At 38.6% G+C, this 22,415-nt stretch overlaps 1 protein-coding gene across 5 annotated transcripts in view; it reads right to left on the bottom strand.

Moving 5' to 3' along the window:
* LOC126249381 (exportin-6-B) overlaps nucleotides 1–22,415 on the bottom strand; it is a 381,423-nt gene that overhangs the window by 31,217 nt on the left and 327,791 nt on the right. For 4 of the 5 annotated variants that reach the window (XM_049951037.1, XM_049951057.1, XM_049951065.1 and 1 more), the window contains 3 exons: nucleotides 12,504–12,770; nucleotides 9,154–9,320; nucleotides 3,956–4,118 (listed from right to left, as the gene is read on the bottom strand). In XM_049951037.1, coding sequence (XP_049806994.1) covers nucleotides 3,956–4,118; nucleotides 9,154–9,320; nucleotides 12,504–12,770 — 597 coding nt within the window. The remainder of the gene's footprint in view (nucleotides 1–3,955; nucleotides 4,119–9,153; nucleotides 9,321–12,503; nucleotides 12,771–22,415) is intronic. The other variant, XM_049951050.1, reaches the window with a different exon arrangement.

The raw sequence follows: 22,415 nt of genomic DNA, 5'->3' as shown, positions 1-22,415 counted from the left end.
CATTTAAGCAACCATTCTTCCCACAATCCATGTGTGAATGGAATGAGAGAAAACCCTAACAACTGATAGAGTGCAATGTATCCTCTGTCAAGCACTTCACAGTGGTTTTCAGAATATAGATGTACATGTAGATAAGATTTTGAGATGGGTTTCATAACTACTAAAGCAAATGACATAGAATATATTTTGCAAAATTTTCCTAATTGGCTTGTTTATCTTGATTGTAATTGACTGAATATTGCCACTTCTGTTTGCTACAGGAAGATGTTCGCTGAACATAGGACCCAGGTATACAGCACTACACAATTAGAACTTTTGGAGGTGAAGTTACACGTAGAAGCAGTATTACAAAATACTGAAACTGTGTGATATAATGACCTGAAGAAAGTCTGAAGACACATAAAAAGTTAAGCACATACATATGCCTGTCAAACAAAGTATATAGCTAAAGATCAAGTATAGAGAAGATTGTCATCAGAGGATCCAAGTTTGCAATGGGTTCATAGTAATACAGGTCAGTACCATGGGCAAACTGAAATGCTGGCAAAGAGGCCTGAGTGCAATGGTGATAGGTTGAGGCATAGTCTGTATGCATTACCTTGAGTCTGACTGGTGGGAAATGCACTGCTATAGTGTCCTCTGCCAACATGTTCTGCTGTTAACTTTTGGATGTAACACTGACATGAGTATCTTCAGATATCATATCCTTAGACTGAAATAGGCCTCTTAGATAAGAATGTTTCAGCTTGTGTGTTCTCTGAAGTGGTTAGTAGAGGATGATTAACACCTATGCATTGACAGCTGGGTCAACCATGATGTTGTTGTATGTTAAATCTTTGGGCAGTGCAGTTGAGTCTCAAGTGCCTTTGAAATGTGGGGCCAAAGTGGTCATTTGCAATATCACAGGTGCAATGAAGGTCTCAGATGCCAGCAGGTATGGCCATGGCATCAGAGACATTACAGGCTGCATTAGGAGTGATATGTACACTGCAGGTGCACCTCCTGAATGAGATGGCGCTGCTGTAGATATCACCTGCTGGAATCGTGTGTACTTAACTGTTTGCAATGGTGCCAGAAGCCATGAAGATTGGCCACTGTAGAATGATCAGACTGATTAGGTTGCTTTCGATACTGAAATTTTAGCTGAGACACAATTTCCTGGATCTTATTATGGAAACGAGAACATATGTTTTGAAAAGACGAAATTAAGGGTCCATTGAGGGAGCTAATTCACACAAAAAGCAAGAAAGATCAGGATCTAAACAGAACAAAAGAAAATCTCTCTGGTTTCGCAAATCTGTTACCTGAACGGTGTTGAAAAGTTGAATACAAGTCCCAATCTACCTATGCTTTAATGAAAAATGCAGATGTGGGGTGGAAGTGTGTTGGCAAAAGTTTGTTGACAGAAATATAGGTCAATACGGAAAATTAAGTTCAGTGAACAGGCAGCATATCAGTCTTTAGTGCATGAGCTTAGTTTGAGGTGCAGACTATGTATCTCACCGTGAGATTAACAACTGTGGCATGTGCACTATGGAGCTGTTCTCTGTACTTGTGCTGCTTCCACTGACTTTGATGCACAGCTGAGATCAGTATCTTCAGATTTTACAACTGTAAAATGCTGATGATTTAGCTAAATTAAAAAAAGTAATTCAGACGTCTAAACAAATGCACTACGAGAAGAAGATAGCAATGTCAGGGAACAAAATAAAAACAATATGGGATATAGTGAAAGACCAGACTGGTAGAACCAGAAAGGAACATGAACAAATAGCACTAAGGGTAGATGACACATTAGTAACTGATGGGCATAGTGTGGCAAATCTATTTAACAAGTACTTTATATCCGTTACTGATAGAATGGCACTTTCAGGATCAGTAAATAATGCCCTTGAATATCTGAAACTAGCCTTCACAAATAGCTTCAAGTACATGAATATATCACTCACTTCACCAAAAGAAATAACGTCCATAATAAAATCTTTAAAAACAAAGCATTCTAGTGGGTACGATGAAATATCAACAAAGTTAATTAAGGCATGTTCTTGTGAGTTTAGTACAATTCTAAGTTACTTGTGTAACCAGTCAATTATAACTGGGACATTTCCTGACTGGCTAAAATATGCAGATGTTAAGGCTCTATTCAAGAAAGGGGATAAACAGATACCATCAAACTACAGACCGATTTCACTTTTGGCAGCATTCTCAAAAATTTTAGAAAAAGTAATGTACAGGCAGCTGCTCAACCATCTGACCACAAATAACATATTATCAAGAACACAGTTTGGATTTCTGAAGGGTTCTGATATCGAGAAGGTTATTTACACCTACAGTGAAAATGTACTTAATTCATTAAATAACAAATTACAAGCAGCAGGTATTTTCTGTGATTTGTCAAAGGCATTTGATTGTGTGAACCACAACATCCTTTAAAGTAAATTAGAATTCTATGGTGTCACGGGCAGTGCTGCAAAATGGTTCAAGTCATACCTCACTAACAGGAAACAAAGGGTGTCAGTGCAAGGGACTAGTGAATTAAGTCATCAGTCATCATCAGAATGGGAAGAAATTACATGTGGTGTCCCACAAGGATCCATCTTAGGGCCATTGCTTTTTCTTGTGTACATTAATGATCTCTCATCAGTTACACTGCCAGAAGCAGAGTTCGTTTTGTTTGCAGATGACACAAGTATTGCAATAAATAGTATGTCAAGTATAGTTCTAGAAAGATCTGCTAATGATATTTTCATGGATATTAATAAATGGTTTAAAGCCAACTCACTGACATTTAACTTCGAAAAGACTCACTATATGCAATTTAGAACCTGTAAGAGGTTTCCACCCAGCATATGCATAAAATACGAAGAAGAGCAGATAGAAGAGGTTGACAGTCTTAAATTCCTGGGATTACAACTTGATAATAAATTCAGTTGGGAAGAGCACACCACAGAACTGCAGAAATGCCTTAACAAATCTGTATTTGCAATTCGAGTGTTAGCAGACATAGGCAACATAAAAATGAAAAAGCTTGCATACTTTGCCTACTTTCATTCCATAATGTCATACGGTATAATATTTTGGGGTAACTCTTCAAGTCAAATAAAAGTTTTCAGAGTCCAAAGGCGTGTAATACGTATTATTTGTGGAGTAAATTCATGGACGTCCTGTAGAAACCTCTTCAAAGAACTGGGTATACTAACTACTGCCTCTCAGTATATTTACTCATTAATGAAATTTGTCCTAAATAATATATCTCTTTTTCCAACAAACAGCCCAGTTCATACATACAATACCAGGAACAAAAAAGATCTGCACAAGGACTTAAAAGCACTTACTTTAGTTCAAAGAGGGGTCCACTACTCAGGAACACTCATCTTCAATAATTTGCCAGTAAACATACAAAATTTAGTTACAAATAAAGATCAGTTTAAAAGGAGCCCGAAAGACTTACTAGTGGCCAACTCATTCTACACCATTGACGATTTTTTTAATAGAAACAAATGATGTATTGTATATATTCATACTATTAGTATTGTTATTTCAGCTTTAAAAAAAAAAAAAAAAAAATTATATGTTCCACATCCACGAGGATCTCCTTAGCACGGATCTATGGAACGTAAACTAACCTAATCTAATCTAATCTAATCTTGAACATTTATTTGTTTATACAAAAAACAAAGAATAATTAAGCTTCCTGCAAATTAAAGTTCCATGCTACAGCATGGGTCAAACCCCATCCTTTGCCCTTCGTGGACTCACTGGAGCTTAGCAGTGAAGAGTAACAAGGTATTTCAAAATAGAGCATTGTCTGCTAAAGGCAGGATCAAGGTTTAAATATCAATGGCATACATAATTTTACGCTACAATAATAATTCACTTACTTAAAAAAAAAACATGAGAAACCATAACAACAACTATTTTATGTATACCCATTGTGACATCACTATCAACTTACAAGAGGATACACGTGTTCCAGGCAAAGTGTGATAGTGCTGGGCACAAAGCGCTTAAATGAAGCAGCTGGCTCAGCTATAACAAGCTGCAGCAGCTGAAGAAATTTTTCAACTACTCTAGCTCCAGCACCACCTTCCTGTCCCATAGATGTGGATAACTGTTCTCTGGAAAACAGAAGATGCATTGCAATATTACATTTTATTGTTATATTATTAAAATGACAACTAAATGCACAAAAAATTAAATTTGAAACTTTCATTAAGAATCTCTGTTATAATAAGACAAAATGACAATTACAGTCTTATTAACAGTATATTGTGCCAATGTATTTGACTTAAATGGAATAATTACCACCTTTGTTACTGTTGGCAGTATGATATCAAGGGGATAGAGAGAGAGAGAGAGAGAGAGAGAGAGAGAGAGTGTGTGTGTGTGTGTGTGTGTGTGTGTGTGTCCAGTTGATGTAAATAAAAACAGAGACGCAGAAATTATTTCTTACCATGTTCATATATTTTACAATATGATATTTGCTGGACTCCATTAATTCTACTGGAATAGGAGATTTTAGATGCGTATGTCTCCTGTTCTTTTCCAATACTTACAAATATTATTTCTTGATTCTAGAGTCTGAATGAAAGTTCTGAGTATTTTTTTTAGCATCTTGATGATTTCATGTGCCAAATATATTTTGTTAGCTTCTTCTAGCACATGAATAACTGGAAGCATAGTAACATAAAAAACTGTAACGTAACATACCCCTTCCTGAAAAATATCACTGAAATTAAAAACTTTACTCAAGCTGAGTCCGGAGCTATACGTGCCAGGCAGACCACTCCTCCGTGTGAACAAAGTATCCACTACCTCGGTACTTCAATGTGGAGAGTATGAGGAAAAGGGGCCACATTAGCTTTCTAATGCTTTGATCTACAAACCATTCCTGATGTCCCATTCTTTCCACTCTGTCTGAGGTGCAGGTAAGGCACTCAAAGACTGACAAGTGCCTGTACAGAATCCTGTACTCCTTCTGAACCACATATCCCTGCCTTCCATGTACTTGCCAAAATACAGAAAAATAACCGTAGCCCCAATTGCAAGTGTATCAACCCCGGTACACCAACATCGCATAGAGCTTCCCGTCCTATATGAAAGACATCAAATATTTCCTGAAATGCCTTTAGTCAATTTCCATCCCCAACCCAAGTGGAACCTTCCTTATCACTATATTGTTACTATAAGTTAATGAGATTAAAGTTCAATGCTCAGAATTTTATAGAGTGCTAGAGGATATTTGTCTGAACTGTGTCCTAGACCGGGATGTAAAACTGCAACCTTTGCCTTTTGTGGACAAGAGCTCTAACAATCCAAGCGAGACTCACAACCCAACCTCCCAGCTTTACTTCCACCAGTGCCCCATCTTGTACCTTCCAAACTTCGCAGAAGTTCTGCTCCTTGCCTTGTGGGCCTATCACTCCTGGAAGAAAAGATATTGTGGAGACACATCTTATCCACAGTCTGAGGTACTGTTTCCACAATCAATTTTCACTTTGCTGGGAGGTGTGTGTTGGTTTGAAACGTCCTGGCAGATTAAAACTGTGTGCTGTACCAGGACGTGAACCTGGAATCTTCTCACAACCTTCTCTGCCTTCAACATTGCTGGAAGACTTTCCACATTAACCAGGACTCTTTTGTGATCAGCCTTGCTCACGCACCTTAACTGATGATTGACAGTATCTTAAAAACAATCTTCCATCATTGTCAATAGATATATTGTTATCTACTAGCAGCTTAAGAATCCTTTTGTTATACATAGGCCATACAAAAAGACATGGAAATATTTGGGGATCAAAAACTGTGCGAGACTTGGCTGGGCAAGTGTCAAAACGTGCAAAGAATTTTCTCACAGCTCTTTAGGTAATTCCATGCTCTTGAATGATCTTTTCCATTCTCCATCCTCCTCACATTTTTTTCTGTCTCCAATGTTGATGGAAGACCTTCAATGTTTACAAGGCCTCTTTGGTGGTTGGCCATATTTGCACACCTCAGGTATTGCTCGAGATGTTATAGAAAGAGTCTGTGTAGGAAGATCACCGACAGCTAGCAGTGTCATTGCCTACTATAATAAATAATATATGCCATTTGTCCAATAGGATACCCCCTTGCACTTTATGTGTGATATATGTACATAACAGGCATCATAAGACTTGTCAGAGACTTCTTTATTATCTAATGAAGGTATATTATCTAATAAAAACTGCTGATGTAACAAACTGATAACTGTCTGGGAAATAAGAACGTTGGTTCAATTCTTATGTCGTAATCAATGTTTTTGAAAGCCTACAGCTGTCATTCATTATTTAAATAACAATATATTACACTAGTTACATATTTTTTCATCTTAAGCATGACACATTTCAAGAATTTTTTCTTGTTGTCAAGTGCAAATATGTAAATAAGTATTTTGTATGGTGTTTGAATGTGTTATTCTGCGTCTCTTGCACTGTAGTAATCTTTTTGAGGTTACCAGGAACTGTGCCTCATCAGTTACGTAGAGAACCGCGCGCGCGCGCACACACACACACACACACACACACACACACACACACACACACACACACACACACACATTGTTAGTTTGTGTAACATCACAAAAAATACATACATAAATAATGCACTCGACAAAGATAATAAATTCTCAAAATACGTTTTCCTCAGCAAGAAGAAAATTCGTAACCAGTGTTGTGTTTAAACTAATGACATTGAGCAAGTGAATGACAATGTCAACTAGAGCTCCAAGTGGCCATATGCCGAAACATGCCTAATATGATTTGACAAATATGTCACGATGATCACAACAATCACGGAACAGCGTTTGTGCAGCAGACAGAGTTTGGAAATGGTTGTGATTGATCATGATATCTTCATTCAAATAAACCTAGTTACTTCCATCAGCCACAATGCCAAGTAGAGCTTGGCAGCTGCGGGAGATAAGGCATGAATTGTTCCAACTTTTACACGTTTACTGGTTCAAATCCACTGAGTAGAGTGCCCTGGTGTCAAGAAACTTAACCACATAATATTTGTAAGCACTAATGGATGGCCAACATCATGCCATCGTCATTTTTTCTCCACAAATATCTTTTCGTAATGTGTAAATTGCAGGAAAATTATAAACATGCTGGCACAAAATCAGGCCATAGGAAATTTGACAGGACCGATAAAAAATGTTGTAAACGGCAGGAAAACATTAATTCTGAGGACATAAAAGTGTGGTTATACTGTACTTGTAAACTACACCTGCTGCGAAGATGTTATGTACTTATAACAAGCTTAAAGTACATTAACACTTGTGAAATTTGTTATCAACGATCAATTCCATCTTCAGGGTAACAGTGTCATTCACTTCTAAATATAGGAAGGGGTAAATGTTATTCATAATTCTCTACTGAAGTCAGTTGTGGCTGAGAAAAGACCGAATTACATAGAATTGGTAAAAAAATTAATCAGCAAACAAAAATACAGGAGTTAGATGAAAATATGGACACACCCACAAGAGACGCATTCTTGAATGTAACTGCAGATCCCAGCCAATCCTGAAGGTTCCATTGCTGTATTTGATTATGAACACACCTGTGTAATGTCCTCAACAAATGTGTCAGTCATGGGCAGAACAGTGTTCTGTGTAGTTGTGATTGCATTATGCCAGAGCTAAGTGAGGAACTGTACCAAAAATTTATAAAACGTAGATATATTATCATCTTACATTCATTAGATTTTGCTAGAAAATCTAGTATCCAGTACACAAGGTCGGTCAAGGAACACTATATATATATTCTTTTTTAATGGCAGAAGTGTTATTACCTAGGAAGGCACTCATCTTTTTTAAGGAGTTAAGAATTCTGTGAAGGGGAAAACTTTGTACATGTCTTGCAGCATTTTATTAAATATTCTGGGAGTTTTATGGCTCGACAAACACTGCTAATTTGTGATAACCATGTGTATGAAACAACAAGTGCAAACACGACATGCTGATGTACATACTGAACAATCGAAATAGGTATGGTGGGAGCTTAACAGGGGGACATAGAGCAGAAAAAAAATCAACTGCTCAGTCACAAGAAGTACGAAAGTATGTGTGTTGAGTGATCATGACAGATGGTTACTGAAGAGTATTCTGATGAAAAAATAAAGAGGAAGACAGCTGCAACAGTCACTGCAGAACTGAATGTAACACTTGCATGCAAAGTCAGCTCCAAAATAAAGAGAAGGGGGCTACATAATCTGGGAATTGCATGGTGAGCTAAAATTCCAAAACTCTATCTCACCAATACAAATATTCTTGACAGGAAAGTGTGGTGGACTATGGGGCAATGAAAGTAAGTCATTTGACTGGGTGAATCTTGTTGCACACTCTTTCCAACTTGTGTCTATTTACATTCCAATAATGAGATATGGTGGGGGTCAGTGGTGATTTGGGCAGCCATATTGTGGTATTCCAGGGGCCCACAGTTACTCTGTAAGGCTTCATTACTGTCAAGGATGACGTTTTGTTCCAAGATGACAGGGCGCCTGTTCACACATGTTGCTTTGTCCAGGACTTGTTTTGTGAGCACGAGGATGAATTACTACACCTTCCCTGGCCACCACAGTCACCATAGCTCAGCCTTTGTGGTCTACTTCAGAGAGGTGGGTGTGTGATCACTATCCACCTTTATCACAGTTACCTGAACTTGCCGTTATTTTGCAGGCAGGAAGAATAGAATACAATTCCCTTGAAAATCATACAGGACCTGTGTTAATCCATTTCAAGATAACTGGAAGTCATTTTGAACACCAATGGTTCTCCTACACTGTATTAGGCATGATAATTAGTTGTGTTTCTGTTTTTTCCACATTTTTGTCCTCCTCCCGTATGTTGAAATGTTTACAAAAGTTTGCTTTTATTGCCAGTTCTTTCTACAGCATAGAGCAGTTCTTGAATAGAATAACATTCAAATAAATATCTACTGAGTTGCCTGTATGTAGCTATATATAATTTAACTAAAAGTGAGTTAACCGGACATATTCTACATCACAATATTTATCGAGAATGTTGTCTATGCAATATGCAGTAAATAATTTGATGGAAAAGTAATTACTATAAAATTTTAAATAAGTTTTCTATTACCACATAAATTACAGTTAAGTTCAAACACATCTCACCTTGTGAAAACATCCAGGAATGTTTGGACAGTTGTTTCTGTAAGTGATGCTCCTAATTGTTGCTGTAAGCCTGCAAATGCTTTCATGAAGAATTCAAGTATTGCTTCACAAACATTAGGCGTCCGCACATATGCTGGGAAGAGTGATAATGCTTTGTGTACATTTGCCTGTAATTAAAGGGAGACAGATTTTAGATAACTGTATCAAAACAAAATGTGAATATGCACTTAAAAGTATGGATAATATTTTAATTTTAGTAAATACAGCACTAAAATAAAGATAGGTAAATTTTTTATTTGGTAGGTGGTACTACACCTAATATGCAAACAAAAATTGACACAAATACTACACATTAGAAGCATAGGTTCCATCACCTAGCAAGAGAGAGCCCAAGGTAGGTCATTCATAAGTGTTCTAGACCAGGGCCTGCAATGGCAGTGCTGTTAATCCCTGAAAAACTCCATTAGAAAAAAATCTCTTATCTGATGATGATGGTAAATGTGGTTTGGAAGAACAGTGTTTGTTTAATTGCTGCTACTGTCTGCCAAGTAATTGTTCCATCTTTATTATAGTTTAAAATGAAACACTTATTTCTTCCTGAAATGCAGCATTTATTTATCTTCTCCCATGAGTTTTAATGTTGAATCACATTAATTTGAACCAGATCCTAGTCATAATCCTTATCCACTATTTCAGGTACTTATTTCTTTTCCTACATTAAAAAAGATATTTATTAGCATTTAGTCAAATGAAACATTAAAATCATCATTGTGCACATGAATATAACAAACAGCTAATAAAATTTTTCTTACAGGCCACTTCAAGGGTAAATCCTTCCCTGTGTAGCATTTCAAGGTACTACTATTACTACTTTGAAGGAATTACCTACAAACAAATCGGGGGCACACCTATGGGCACCCACATGGCACCATCCTATGCCAACTTATTCATGGGCTGTTTAGGGGAATCCTTCCTAAACACCCAGGATCCTAAACCCCTCACCTGGTTCATATTCACTGATGACATCTTTGTGATCTGTATCTAGGGTGAGGACATCGTATCCACGTTCCTCCAGGACCTTAACAACTTCTCCCCCATTTGCTTCACCTGGTCCTACTCAACCCAACAAGCCACCTTCCTAGATATAGACCTCCACCTCAAAGATGGCTACATCAGTACCTTCATCCATATCAAACCTACTAATCACCAGCAATATTCCCACTTCGACAGCTGCCACCCGTACCACAGCAAGAAGTGCCTTCCATACAGCCTAGCTACCCATGGTTGTCGCATCTACAGTGACAAGCAGTCCCTCTTGACATATACCAAGGGTCTCACTGAAGCCTTCACAGACTATAATTATCCTCCCAACCTTGTACAAAAACAAATCTCCTGTGCCATATCTTCCCAGTCTCCCAACACCTCCCGGAATCCCACAGCAGCCTTCAAAGGTAATAGCACAGAAAGGAATCAAACAAGCATTCAAAGTTATCAGCGGAGAAAAGGGGACTTTAGTAAGAACACTGCTTGTGATCAATGCTGCGGGCAACACCATGCCACCCTTAATGGTTTTCCCACGAGTTCATTTTAAAGAGTTCATGCTTTATGGTGCACCTACAGGAATGCTTGGACTGGCTCATTCCTCAGGTTGGATGACTTCAGTTAACTTTGTATGTGTCATGCAGCATTTTATTAAATATTCTGGGAGTTCTATGACTCGACAAACACTGCTAATTTTGATAACCATGAAAGTCACATGTCCATTGAAGCCATTAATGTGGCAAAAGCTAACGGAGTGCACATCTTAACTGTTCCTCCACATTCAACCCATAGAATGCAACCTCTGGAAGTTGGCATTAAGAAGCCATTTCAGGCTGCTTATAATGCTGCTGTAGACACATGGCTGAGTGAACATCCAGGACAGTCCTTCACCATCTATAACGTTGCAGCTTGTGTAGGTATAGCCCATGTACGTGCAATGACTCTAGAAAATAAAATCAGTTCATTCAAGAAAACTGGCATTTTTCCTGTTGACAGGCATGTTTTCACAGATGATATGTTTCTGCCAATTATGGTTACTGACAATCTCCATCCCCCACAATAACAGAGAGAAACAAACCAGGATCCTACAACTGAAGGACAGAACAGTGACCAGACAGCACTTGAATGCGATCCACCACAACAAAGTGGTGATCCTAGAAGGAAGGCTGATTTTTCACAACAACCGGAAAGTCCACAAAGTTCAAACCATTCTCCATCTTCAAGTTACATCAGTCCTGAACAGTTCCGTGGCTATCCAAAAGCAGAAAGAAACAACAGGACTAGGAAACCTAGAGAAAAGGGGGAGAAGCAAAATCATCACTGATATGCCAGAAAAGGTAATCCTGGAAGAAAAACAGAAAGTAAAATTCTTAAAGTCCACAAAAGTAGGCCTACTGGTAACAAGTGTTAAGATGAGTCTCTTCAAGAAACAGAAAACTAGGTCTGAAAATGAAGAAGAAATGCACCACACTGATCGAACATCGGACTTGGAAGATGATATTGCTCAATTAAGTGAAGATGAAGTTACAGTTCCACAAAACCCTGACATCAGACATTACATTCTCATTAAGTTTATCAGTAATAAAAGTGTAGTCCATTATATAGGGAACGTTTTGGGAAACAAAAATGTGATGATGGGGACTTTGAAGTTTGTTTTCTGAGAAAGTCGCAGAAGACTGAAAATAATTTCTTCTACCCTGTAGTTGAAGATATTTTGAATGCCAAGATTTGTGACACAGTTATGGTGTTACCTCAACCTCAAGAACATGGAAGAACAAAACACCAGCAATCGCTGCTTTCTTTCCCTGTTTCGTTTTTGCAGTATAACATTCGTTAAAATAGTATTTTTACAGAGGTAGTTCATAAGCTTTTTTTTCCTAATTCTATTACCATTATATTTCATGTTTTATCTCCCAGTAAAAAGTTTCACTATTGCAACTGTTTTCTGCTTTTTTCAACCAATAAAGTGTCATTCCTCCCCATAGTGTCTCAACCTTCCCCATTCAGTGTCTCAACGTACCCCACCAGTGGGGCAGCACGGGACATTGTACATCTTTCATATTTTGAAAGAATTTTCCAAAACCAGGCAAACTTTACATATAATTCCATAAATAATTGTATTTACAATAATGATACTCCAAAAAATAGTGAAAGCAAAACTGTAAAGGGGCTACAGCCCTTTTAATTTTTGTGCCTCAACATGCACCACTTTTCCCTAATTGTACTTTTACAAACGAGTACCTTTGATATTACAAAAATATTTTAAAAAGTAGTTGAAAATACTTCAGTAAAAAACATTACACATGCACCTGAATGACAGAAAACAGAAGTTTCTTCGTATTTGTTATTTCCGAACAAACAGATTCAACCAGGTCACCAAGCAGCAGCAGTGTGTTTGTAATTACATCTTGAGCATGAGGTGAAGTTGGTGTCACATGCTGAAAGCAGGCAGTGAGTGAATCCATAAGATCTGTCAGCAACCTGTGTCGTTCATCCCAGCATTGCTCATTATTAGGCACCCCTGGGCAAGACAGCAGTAAGGTATTACAAAGTGCTCGCGTCACTAACCGCTTTGTCTGTGGACGAAAATGAAATAAATATTAAATGATAGTAATCAATATAACATACACTCTAAATTTTTCTAATATGAATTTCAGAAAAAGCATTACATGACGTACACTGTAAAATTATAAGGCAGCACAACAGTTGTGCAGTACTTACCTTCACATAGCAAAATTCCAATACTGGTAGTAAGACACATTGCAATCAAAGAAAAACTATAGTTAGTTTTTGGAACTAATAGTTCTTTCAATGGAAAGGAAAGACAGATTTGGGAAGGAGCAGCAGGTAATTCAGACCTCACGGTGTGAAAAATCCACCTGTTTTTGACAGTTTTTTCCCCTCTTAATGTGTCTGTCACCATTAGTGGAATTTTATTTCCTGAAGGTCAGCCATTGTTTCCATATAATATTACAGTTTTCACTAATAAATTATCTTCTGAGAGCATGCAGCATGATTAAATGCAGAAATTACTCGTCACTGAATAACAGAACACAAATTTTATTTTAACTTAATTCATTCTGTCTTATGTCTGTGTGTTCTCTGTACACAAATGTTTGTTTATTTATACACAAAATCTTGTTCATGATGTGGGATACAAATTATAGCAATACAAAGGTGCAGGAGCATAAACCTTTTTATTACATAGATTTCTAAATATACAAATTCTTAAAGGACAGAACACACATAAATTTACATTACAATACTTTCTAGGAGCGATTTCTATTTTAAAATACAAAGTCAACCTGAGAGTTATTATTATTATTATTATTATTATTTAACCACTTTCACATTCTGGTTCATATATTTTGGAAAGAATTTTCGCTAGACGTGACCTAAGTTAGTCTTCATAAATTCAGCAACAGAATAAAAACAGTGCTGGAGCACTATAATTTATTACAGAGTATGCTGCGTATTTGCCTCACACTGTCATGGCATTTACTCAGTCTCTCTGATTTGTCACATGAAAATTACCATAACCATGGCTGTGATGACCATGCACACCGGCCGTTATTTGGTTTACACACACACACGCACACACACACACACACACACACACACACACACACACACACACACACACAGGACAGGGAGTATTCCCAGTCTTGGTAGGTGTAGGTGGTGGTACTAAAATCAAGATCTTGACAATTTATTTTTGCGTAATGTAAGGATCTACAGATTGCGTGCAGCCATACGGTGCGTTAACATGCGCTCGCCAGCTGACCTGTCTGGAATGATGACAAATTGCTTGGTCAGTAGATGTGCGTCCGGCCGCACTGCGACGGGGAGTACGCGACTGGCCGCCGTCCACAGCGGGCAGTATTCTAGTGCGGCCTCGGGTGTGAATATGTCTCTTTCCTTAGCTCACCATGGGAGCCTTTCGATACGACCGTAATTAGCCGGTGTTAGGATGTCAGACACAGTGATGATGGGTACGCATAGCGTGCGTGTTTTATTATCCGCCTTTGTTAATAAAACTGTTTAAACTTACTTCTCGTGCTCGCATATTGCCGTACCTCAAGGACCCACCACTTACAAATCCTGACAAAATATTCGTGTAATCATCATCTGGGGCAATAACACAGACTAACCCCTTATAGAAGTGGTGTCAGAATAACAAATATTTGCTTTTATACTGTCCTGCAGAAAGGAATGCCATATGAAATGACAAGTTAACTAGCGCAAAGTACACAGTTTTTATGGTAGTCAAGTCAGACATAGATGGAGAACTCTAAAGGCATATCAAAGGATACTCAGTTTATACAGTAGTTTATCTTGGTGGATCTTTGACTGTAGTGTGTTGTCTATCCAGATTCCCAGAAATTTAGTCTCACTGACCTGTTTGATAACTTTCTTGTCTATGACTAATGATGCTACATGTGTTGCATGAATCTTTGATGGCCAAAATATCATATGAGCTGTTTTTCTATATTAAGTAAGAACTGTTTTCATAGAGCCAGTATAGCAGCATTTCACAGCTGTCAACTAAATCGGCTCCACCTGCCGTGGAGAAATGTTACAAGAGAGGAAGTTTGTATCATCAGCAAATAATACAGGTGTTGTTGAGAGTAGGCATTCTGGGATGTCATTATTAAAGAGTAGGAAGAAGAGGGGGACCTAAGGTTGAGCTCTGAGGGACTCCTGATATGACTGGTATTGTATCTGTACAGCTTTGTCTCCCATCATGTGTTGTTATTTCTACCAGCTGCCATCTGTTTGTTAGATATGACTGAAACCATTCATTACAGACACCTCTTATACCATACGCATCCAGTGCACGTAGGAATAGTGTATGATGACTACATTGAATGCCTTGTCAGATCAATGAAAAGTCCAGAAGCATAGTGGTTTTCATTAAATGCATGTATTACGTGGTCAGTAAAAGGAAAGAGAGCCTCACTGATGGATTTATTTTTATGAAAGCCTAACGGCTGTGCTATTAGTAGGGAGTTATTTTCAAGAAAGGATATTACTTGATTACATACATCTTTTCTGTTATTTTAGACAAAGTTGGGAGGAGGGATATAGGTCAGTTGTTGCTGATCTCATGCTTGTCCCCTTTCTCGTGTAATGAACTATCTTGGAGCTATTCAGTGGCTGAGGGAAAATGCCAGTACCTGTGGAACAGTTGATTATGTTGCAAAGAGGGTGTACTACTGCATCAGCAACCTCTTTTTCTACATGCAACATTTTGTAAAGGAAAGTTACTAGTCACTATATAATGGAGATGCTGAATCACAGATAGGAACAACAAAAAGACTGTCACAAATTAGCTTTCGGCCAGTATGGCCTTAATCAAAAATAGATGACCGACATGTGCACACACTCACACGCGCGCGCACGCGCACCCCCCCCCCCCCCCCCCCCCCACACACACACACACAGAGCACTCACGCAAATGCAACTTACACACACACCTGCAGTCTCTGGCAACTGAAGCCACACTGCAGTCGTGTGTGTGTGTGTGTGTGTGTGTGTGTGTGTGTGTGTGTGTGGTCTATTTTTGGTGAAGGCCATACTGGTCAAAAGCTAATTTGTAGCAGTCTTTTTGTTGTGCCTATTTGTGACTCAGCACCTCTGCTACATGGTGAGCAGCAACTTTCCTTTCAATAATATTGTTACATTCCATCCTGGATTTTCCATTGGTAGTTTTATTACATAGCTAGGTAAACCATCAATGCTAGACGAGAGGAAGTTTTTTATGCTACTGACCATTAGGAGAACCTCCTAACATTAGAAAAAGTGATCTGTCAGATTTTTTACAATTTGGAATGAAGATTTTGTTGGTGGAGAGTAACCAACTGAAAGACTGCTAGCAGTTCCAGAAAAATGTTTATTGGATATATCACAAATATATTTGATGTCTGTTACTTGTTGGCTATTACACTGAAGATATTCTGGCGCTTTCTGTTTGACATCAATTTGTAAAGCTTTTCTGACAATAACCCAAATCGTTTTACATTTGTTGTTCAAATAATTTGTGTAGGCTTTATTTGATAGTAGTTTTGGTTTAGATATTACTTAATTAAGGACTTACTAGTACAATTTGAAATAACTGTGGAAATTTGGATCATCTGTTTTTATACTTTGCTCTAGACTGACCTCTTGGACTTACATGACATTTTTATACCCTTTGTGATCCACCTATTGTCAGTTTTCCTGGCTGACTGTTATATTTTGATTTGTTTTACTGGAAAGGTCACAATGAAATGATGATCCAGTGCACAGGGGAATAGTGAAGTTTTCTTATTCACATTATCTTCCTTGTAAATAATATACCAGGACTGTTATTGAAATAAATTTTTGAACATGACAATATTGTCAGGTTATAGATGAAAGCATGTAATGATTGTCTTTTATTTGTCCTAAACTACGCCATAACAAGATACCCTGATGGTCAGGACTCCATTGGACCAGTCCAGAACATTAAGAATGAGAGAGGTACTGGGTCCGGGAATATTGCACCTATACAGCTGCTTGAATTACATGTTATTGTAATTGGATTCTTTACTATTTTTTTGGTTACAGAAAGTCGCAAGAAGGTTAATAACATCACTCACTGTACACAAAATGTTACCAAAATTTATCTTAAAATCACCACACAATATGAACTTCTTACCTTTGGATAAGTAAAAATACATGATACATTCAAACCTTTTCAGAAACTGGGATTTGTTGCTGTTAGGAGACTGGTAAATAATTATTATTATGTAGTATACTAGTGGCAGGTTATGTCTTCGTACAGAGATTTTCTGATGCCAGCGTTCCCTGTCTTCAGCTGCTTCCTTCAGCCTGCTGTAGCTCTTTCCATCTTTCATGTCATCCAAAAGTTGAATTCTTCTTCTTCCTCATCCTTCTGTTCCTTTAATTTTCCCTTCAGTGACTATGTGTATGGGCCCTCCATGTCTGAATACGTGTCCAATCCAGTTGGCCTTCCTCTGAAGAATTGGATTCAGAATGTCTCTCTTCTTTCCTACTCTTCTCGCTATTCGTCACCCGATAGGTCCACCTGATCTTCTCCATTCTCCTCCAGCACCACATTTCAAAACTTTCAAGGTGTTTTTCCCCTTTTTTCTCATGGTCCACGTTTCTGCTCCATAGAGCTTAACTTGCTGGTCAGCAGATTCCTCTTTTTATTGAATGCAGCTTCGGCCATAGCAATTCTTGGTCAAATTTTACTGGTGCATTGGGCATGCTTTGTCACCAAATTTCACAAGTACTTGAACTGTTTCACATCCTCCTGTTCTTGACTATTGATGGTTATCCTCAAAGGTTTCTCTCTTTTCGATATCTGCATGACTTTTGATTTTTTGATGTTGATTTTCATGCCATATTTCCTTCCAGTTTCCACGAACTGGTTCATCATGTGTTGCAATTATCTTTGATTTTTAGCAAATACTACCAGGTCATCTGCATACTTGATGGTACTGATGAGGCGTTGTCCTATCCTGAAGTTTCTGCATCCTTTCAAAGCTTCTCTCGCCAACCATTCTCCATACAGGTTGAAGAGACTCGGTGACAGACAACACCCGTGTCTGACACCTCTTCCTATTTCCATGCTGCTTGTTTCTGCATAGTTTGGCTGCACCTTTACTCTTTGTCACAGGTACAAGTTGAGAATTAGTCTCCGATCTTTCCAGTTTATTCCTATAAATACAACCTATTATTATGTTAGGCTACTTGATTTCTACAGCACAATGCTCAAAATGTTTCTCATAATTTGGGTGGTCTGTTTTGTAGTGAGTGCTGAATACTGTGGCCTTCTTAAAAAGTATTGCAGAGAAAACAGTCAAGCATGTGGTAGTGGCACTAGTAGTGGTAGTGGTAGAGGAAAACCATGATATTATTACACAGATGACAGTTATCATGGCAAAATGGTCATCAAGAAAGATAGAGTATTTGTGTTTGAGAAAATTGACAGACACAAACTAACATCCTACTTAAAAGATAAAAAATGAGAGCATTTAGTCAAAATCTGACAAATGCAAAATAACTATGGTTCGAACTTAAAACACATTGTAAACCACACTTTAGATAAATGTGGCACAATTAATGTAACAAAAGTTGGAAAAATGATTTACTTGTGCCACTCAGAAATGACGAGAAGCCAGACAGAAAGGAAATAACTAGAAAATGGGGAAGGGGGTATACATTAATAGGAAAACTCTTGCCAAATGAGAGATTGCATCCAAATTCACAGAGAACATTTAAGAGGAGCTATACAAGAAGTCAACAATAATTTCACAATTCTTGTCCGGGGGGGGGGGGGCAGGGGAGGGGCTCAGGGGAGTGGAAATGGGAGTGGGCAGAGGCGGGGGCGGGGCGAAGACAGGGGGGCGGGAGAGAGGGAGATGGAGAGGGAATGCTTGCATGGAAGGTGGAATGAACAGTGGTGGAAGAAGACAGTACACAATATAGACTGGGAAGGTACAGTGTGGACAGAATAGAGAAAGGAAAACATAAGGTGAGGCAGATAGGTTACTGTAGGTTTAGGCCAGGGGGATTGTGAGAATGAGGGATATGATACAGAGACAATCCCCACCTATGTAGTTCAGAGGAACTACTGCTGGATGGGAGTATCCAAATGGCTCGTGAAGTAGTGCAGGTGATGAAGTAAATTTTTTTTTTGTTCACAGCACATTTAATCCAGTCAACAAAGGAAAATCAGGGGGAACAATTCATGCAGTCCCAAATTTTTGTACAGTGGTTGGAGGGGTTGGGAGGGCGGGGGTTGGGGGGGGGGGGGAGAGTTAGTAGTGTACCCAATGATATACAAAAAGTTCTGCTTGTGGGATGTGAGCAAAGTGGGGTGGGGGGCACTTAATGGTCACCTTTTTATGTTTTTATTGACAATCTAGCAAAAATACTTCCCTGTACGAAATTAAACTACAGAACATGGAATTTCCTACAAAAGGCCCTATTCAATTTTTCTCTACGACTAGTAGTTTGCATGTTGCAGGGGGTGGAAAAGTGGTACATTATTAAAAATAGTGTTTTAATGGTATTAAATCACTGCTTACTACCATATGAAATGGGTTAAAAACACCACATCTAGGTGCAGCAGAACACTATCCAGGGATTAATTGTGTTCTGGGGGGGAAAGGCGGGGGCAGAGGTTAGAAGTATGAGGGAAGGTAGGTCACTGAACTGTGGTCGTGCACTTCCCTCCTACACAGGTCTGCAAAATGAAGAGTGAGTGGACCATTATCCATTCTCTCTAGCACAGTAGGTCGCTGAAAGCAACTAAAGTGTGTTTCATGAAGTTATACAGAACTTCCCACAGCTCACCTTACGAATCACTGGTGACACAGTGTGCAGACATGTCAAGGAGAGTTTATTTCCCTTGAAGTGCATTAATATTGCATGGAATACAGACAAGAATTACTGATAATACTAATGGAAGAAACACACACTGGCAAAATCTATGTAAATCTCTGTATACTGTTTTTAGTGCTAGAGGGAAATTAATTCTTAGTCATCCTGTATGGCCGCTGTAGCTTTCTTCTGAGAAAGCAAACTTCTCCCATCATCTACATCTACATCTATACTCTGCAAACCATTGAGAGTTGCATGGCACATGTTACGTCCCATTGTACCTGTTATTAGGGTTTCTTCCTGTTCCATTCATGCATGGAGTGCAGAAATTATGATTGTTTGAATGCCTCTGTACATGTAGCAATTATTCTTATCTTATCCTCATGATCACTGTGTACACAATACGCAGGGGGTTGTAGTATATCCCTACAGTAATCATTTAAAGCTAGTTCTTGAAACTTTGTTGACAGACTTTCTTGTGATACTTTATGTCTGTCTTCAAGAGTCTGTCATTTTAGTTCCTTCAGCATCTCTTTGACGCTCTCTTACGGATTAAACAAACCTGTGACCATTCATGCTGCCCTTCTCTGTATACATTCAATATTCCCTTTGTGAACTATCTGGTATGGGTCCCACAAACTTGAGCAATATTCTAAGACAGGTCGCATGAGTGATTTGCATGCAGCCTGTTTTGTAGACTGATTGCACTTACCCAGTACTGTACAAATAAATCGATGTCTCCACCTGCTTTACCCACAACTGAATGTATGTAATCATTCCATGTCATATTCCTACAAAGAATTACGCCCAGGTATTTATATAAGTTGGCTGATTCTGACAGTGACTCCTTGACATTATATCAAAAAATACTACTTTTTTGTCTTGTGAAGTGCAAAATTTTACATTTCTGAACATTTAGAGCATGTTCCCAATCTCTGCACCATGTTGAAATCTTAGCAAGATCTGACTAAATATTTATGCAAATTCTCTTGGACAGCACTTTATAAATACATCATCCGTGAAAAGCCTTATTTTACTATTAATATTGTCTGTACGCTTATTAACATACAACATGAACAGCAAGGGTCCCAACACACTTCCCTGGGTCACACCTGACATTACTTCTACGTCTGACGATGACTCTCCATCCAAATAACATGCTGTGTCCTCCCTACCAAAAAGTCCTCAATATGAATTTCACTTGATACACCATATGACTGTACTTTTAACAATAAGCTCAGGTGCGGTACTGAGTCAAATGCTTTTTGGCAATCAAGAAACACTGCATTTACCTGTTTGCCTTGAACCAAAGCTTTCAGTATATCATTTGAGAAAAGTGCAAGATGCATCAAAGTTTTTGAATACCATGCTGGTTGGCATTGAGGTGGTTTTCTCTCCATGATAACTCATTATGTTTGAGCTCAGAATATGTTCTAAGATACTACACCAAACTGTTGTCAAGGATACTGGATGGTAGTTTTGTTGATCACTTCTACCTATCCTTGTAGACAAGCGTGACCTGCACCTTTTTCCAAGAACTGGGCATGGTGTTTTGTTTGAGTGATTTACAATAGATTATAATGAGAAGAGGGGCTAACTCATCTGCAAATTCAGTATAGAATCTGCCAGGGATTCCCTAGGGGCCTGGGGCTCTGTTCAGTTATGATGATTTCAGCTATTTCTCAACTCCACTGATGCTAATACTTATTTGATTTATCTTTTCAGTGGTACGACGATTAAATTTGGGATATTTTTCTGGGTTTTCCTTTGTAAAGGAACATTTGAAAACAAAGTTAAGTATTTCACCTTTTACTTTGCTACCTTCTATTTCAGTTCCTGTCTCATTTGCTAGGGATTGGACAGTAACTTTGTGCCACTAACAGCCTATACATATGACCGAATTTCTTTGGATTTTCTGAAATGTCATTCGACAATATTCTCCTATGATAAGTCACTGAAGGCCTCATGCACTGCTCTCTTGACAGCCAAACGCATTTCATTCAGCATCTCTCTATCTATAGCCCTACGCTTTGTTTTTCAACTATTATGCAACAATCTTTGTTTCTTAGAAGTTTCTTCACTGTATCCCATGGAGGTTACCTCCCATTATGAACTGTTCTACTGGGTATCTATCTATCCAGTGCTTGGTCAATTATTCTTTCAAACCTGAGCCAAAGTTCAACTTCCTCACTGAGATATGAGATTACTGATTCTGTTATCTAGTTTACTGAACATGTATATCTTTCTGCACGTTTTAGTTGACCTTCGTACTCTGGTAATCATTGCTGCCACATCCGTATCATGGTCACTGATACCAGATTCGATGTGGACAAATACACCACCTCCATTTCCCATTTGTCTGTCCTTTCTATATGCAGTTAAATTTGCCTCCAAAATCTCACCTGAATTGGATGGAGAGTTGTCTAATCTAAAAGACCCTTGTGTGCACCCCCACACAAAGCCATATGATGTGTAGTGCAGACCTGACCTGTTTATGGGGACCCTACAGTTCTCAACCCTATGGTGCAAGTCCAGGAAGTTACAGCCAAGCTTGTCACTGGTTCAGTCCTTCCACTTGACTTAGAACCAAAGGGCCATGATCAGTTCTGGGGACAATGCTGCAAATTGTGAACTTTGTTGAAACTCCATGTGCAAGGCTGATCTTCTCAATGTTCTCTGCCAGTTGCTGGAATGACCCAAGAATGACTTTGGAGCCCAGACGACAGACATCATTTGTTCTAATGTGTGCTACAGTCTGCACACTGTTCCCTCAATGGCTGCTGGAATAGCCTCTTCAACATGTTGAATGAGGTCCCCAGGCATACACACTGAGTGCACTTGGTTCT

The sequence above is a fragment of the Schistocerca nitens genome, chromosome 1 (assembly GCF_023898315.1).
Source record: "Schistocerca nitens isolate TAMUIC-IGC-003100 chromosome 1, iqSchNite1.1, whole genome shotgun sequence".
Lineage (NCBI taxonomy): Eukaryota > Metazoa > Arthropoda > Insecta > Orthoptera > Acrididae > Schistocerca > Schistocerca nitens.
The sequence above is the reverse complement of the archived record's forward strand: the minus strand, read 5'-3'. Positions and strand labels throughout refer to the sequence as shown.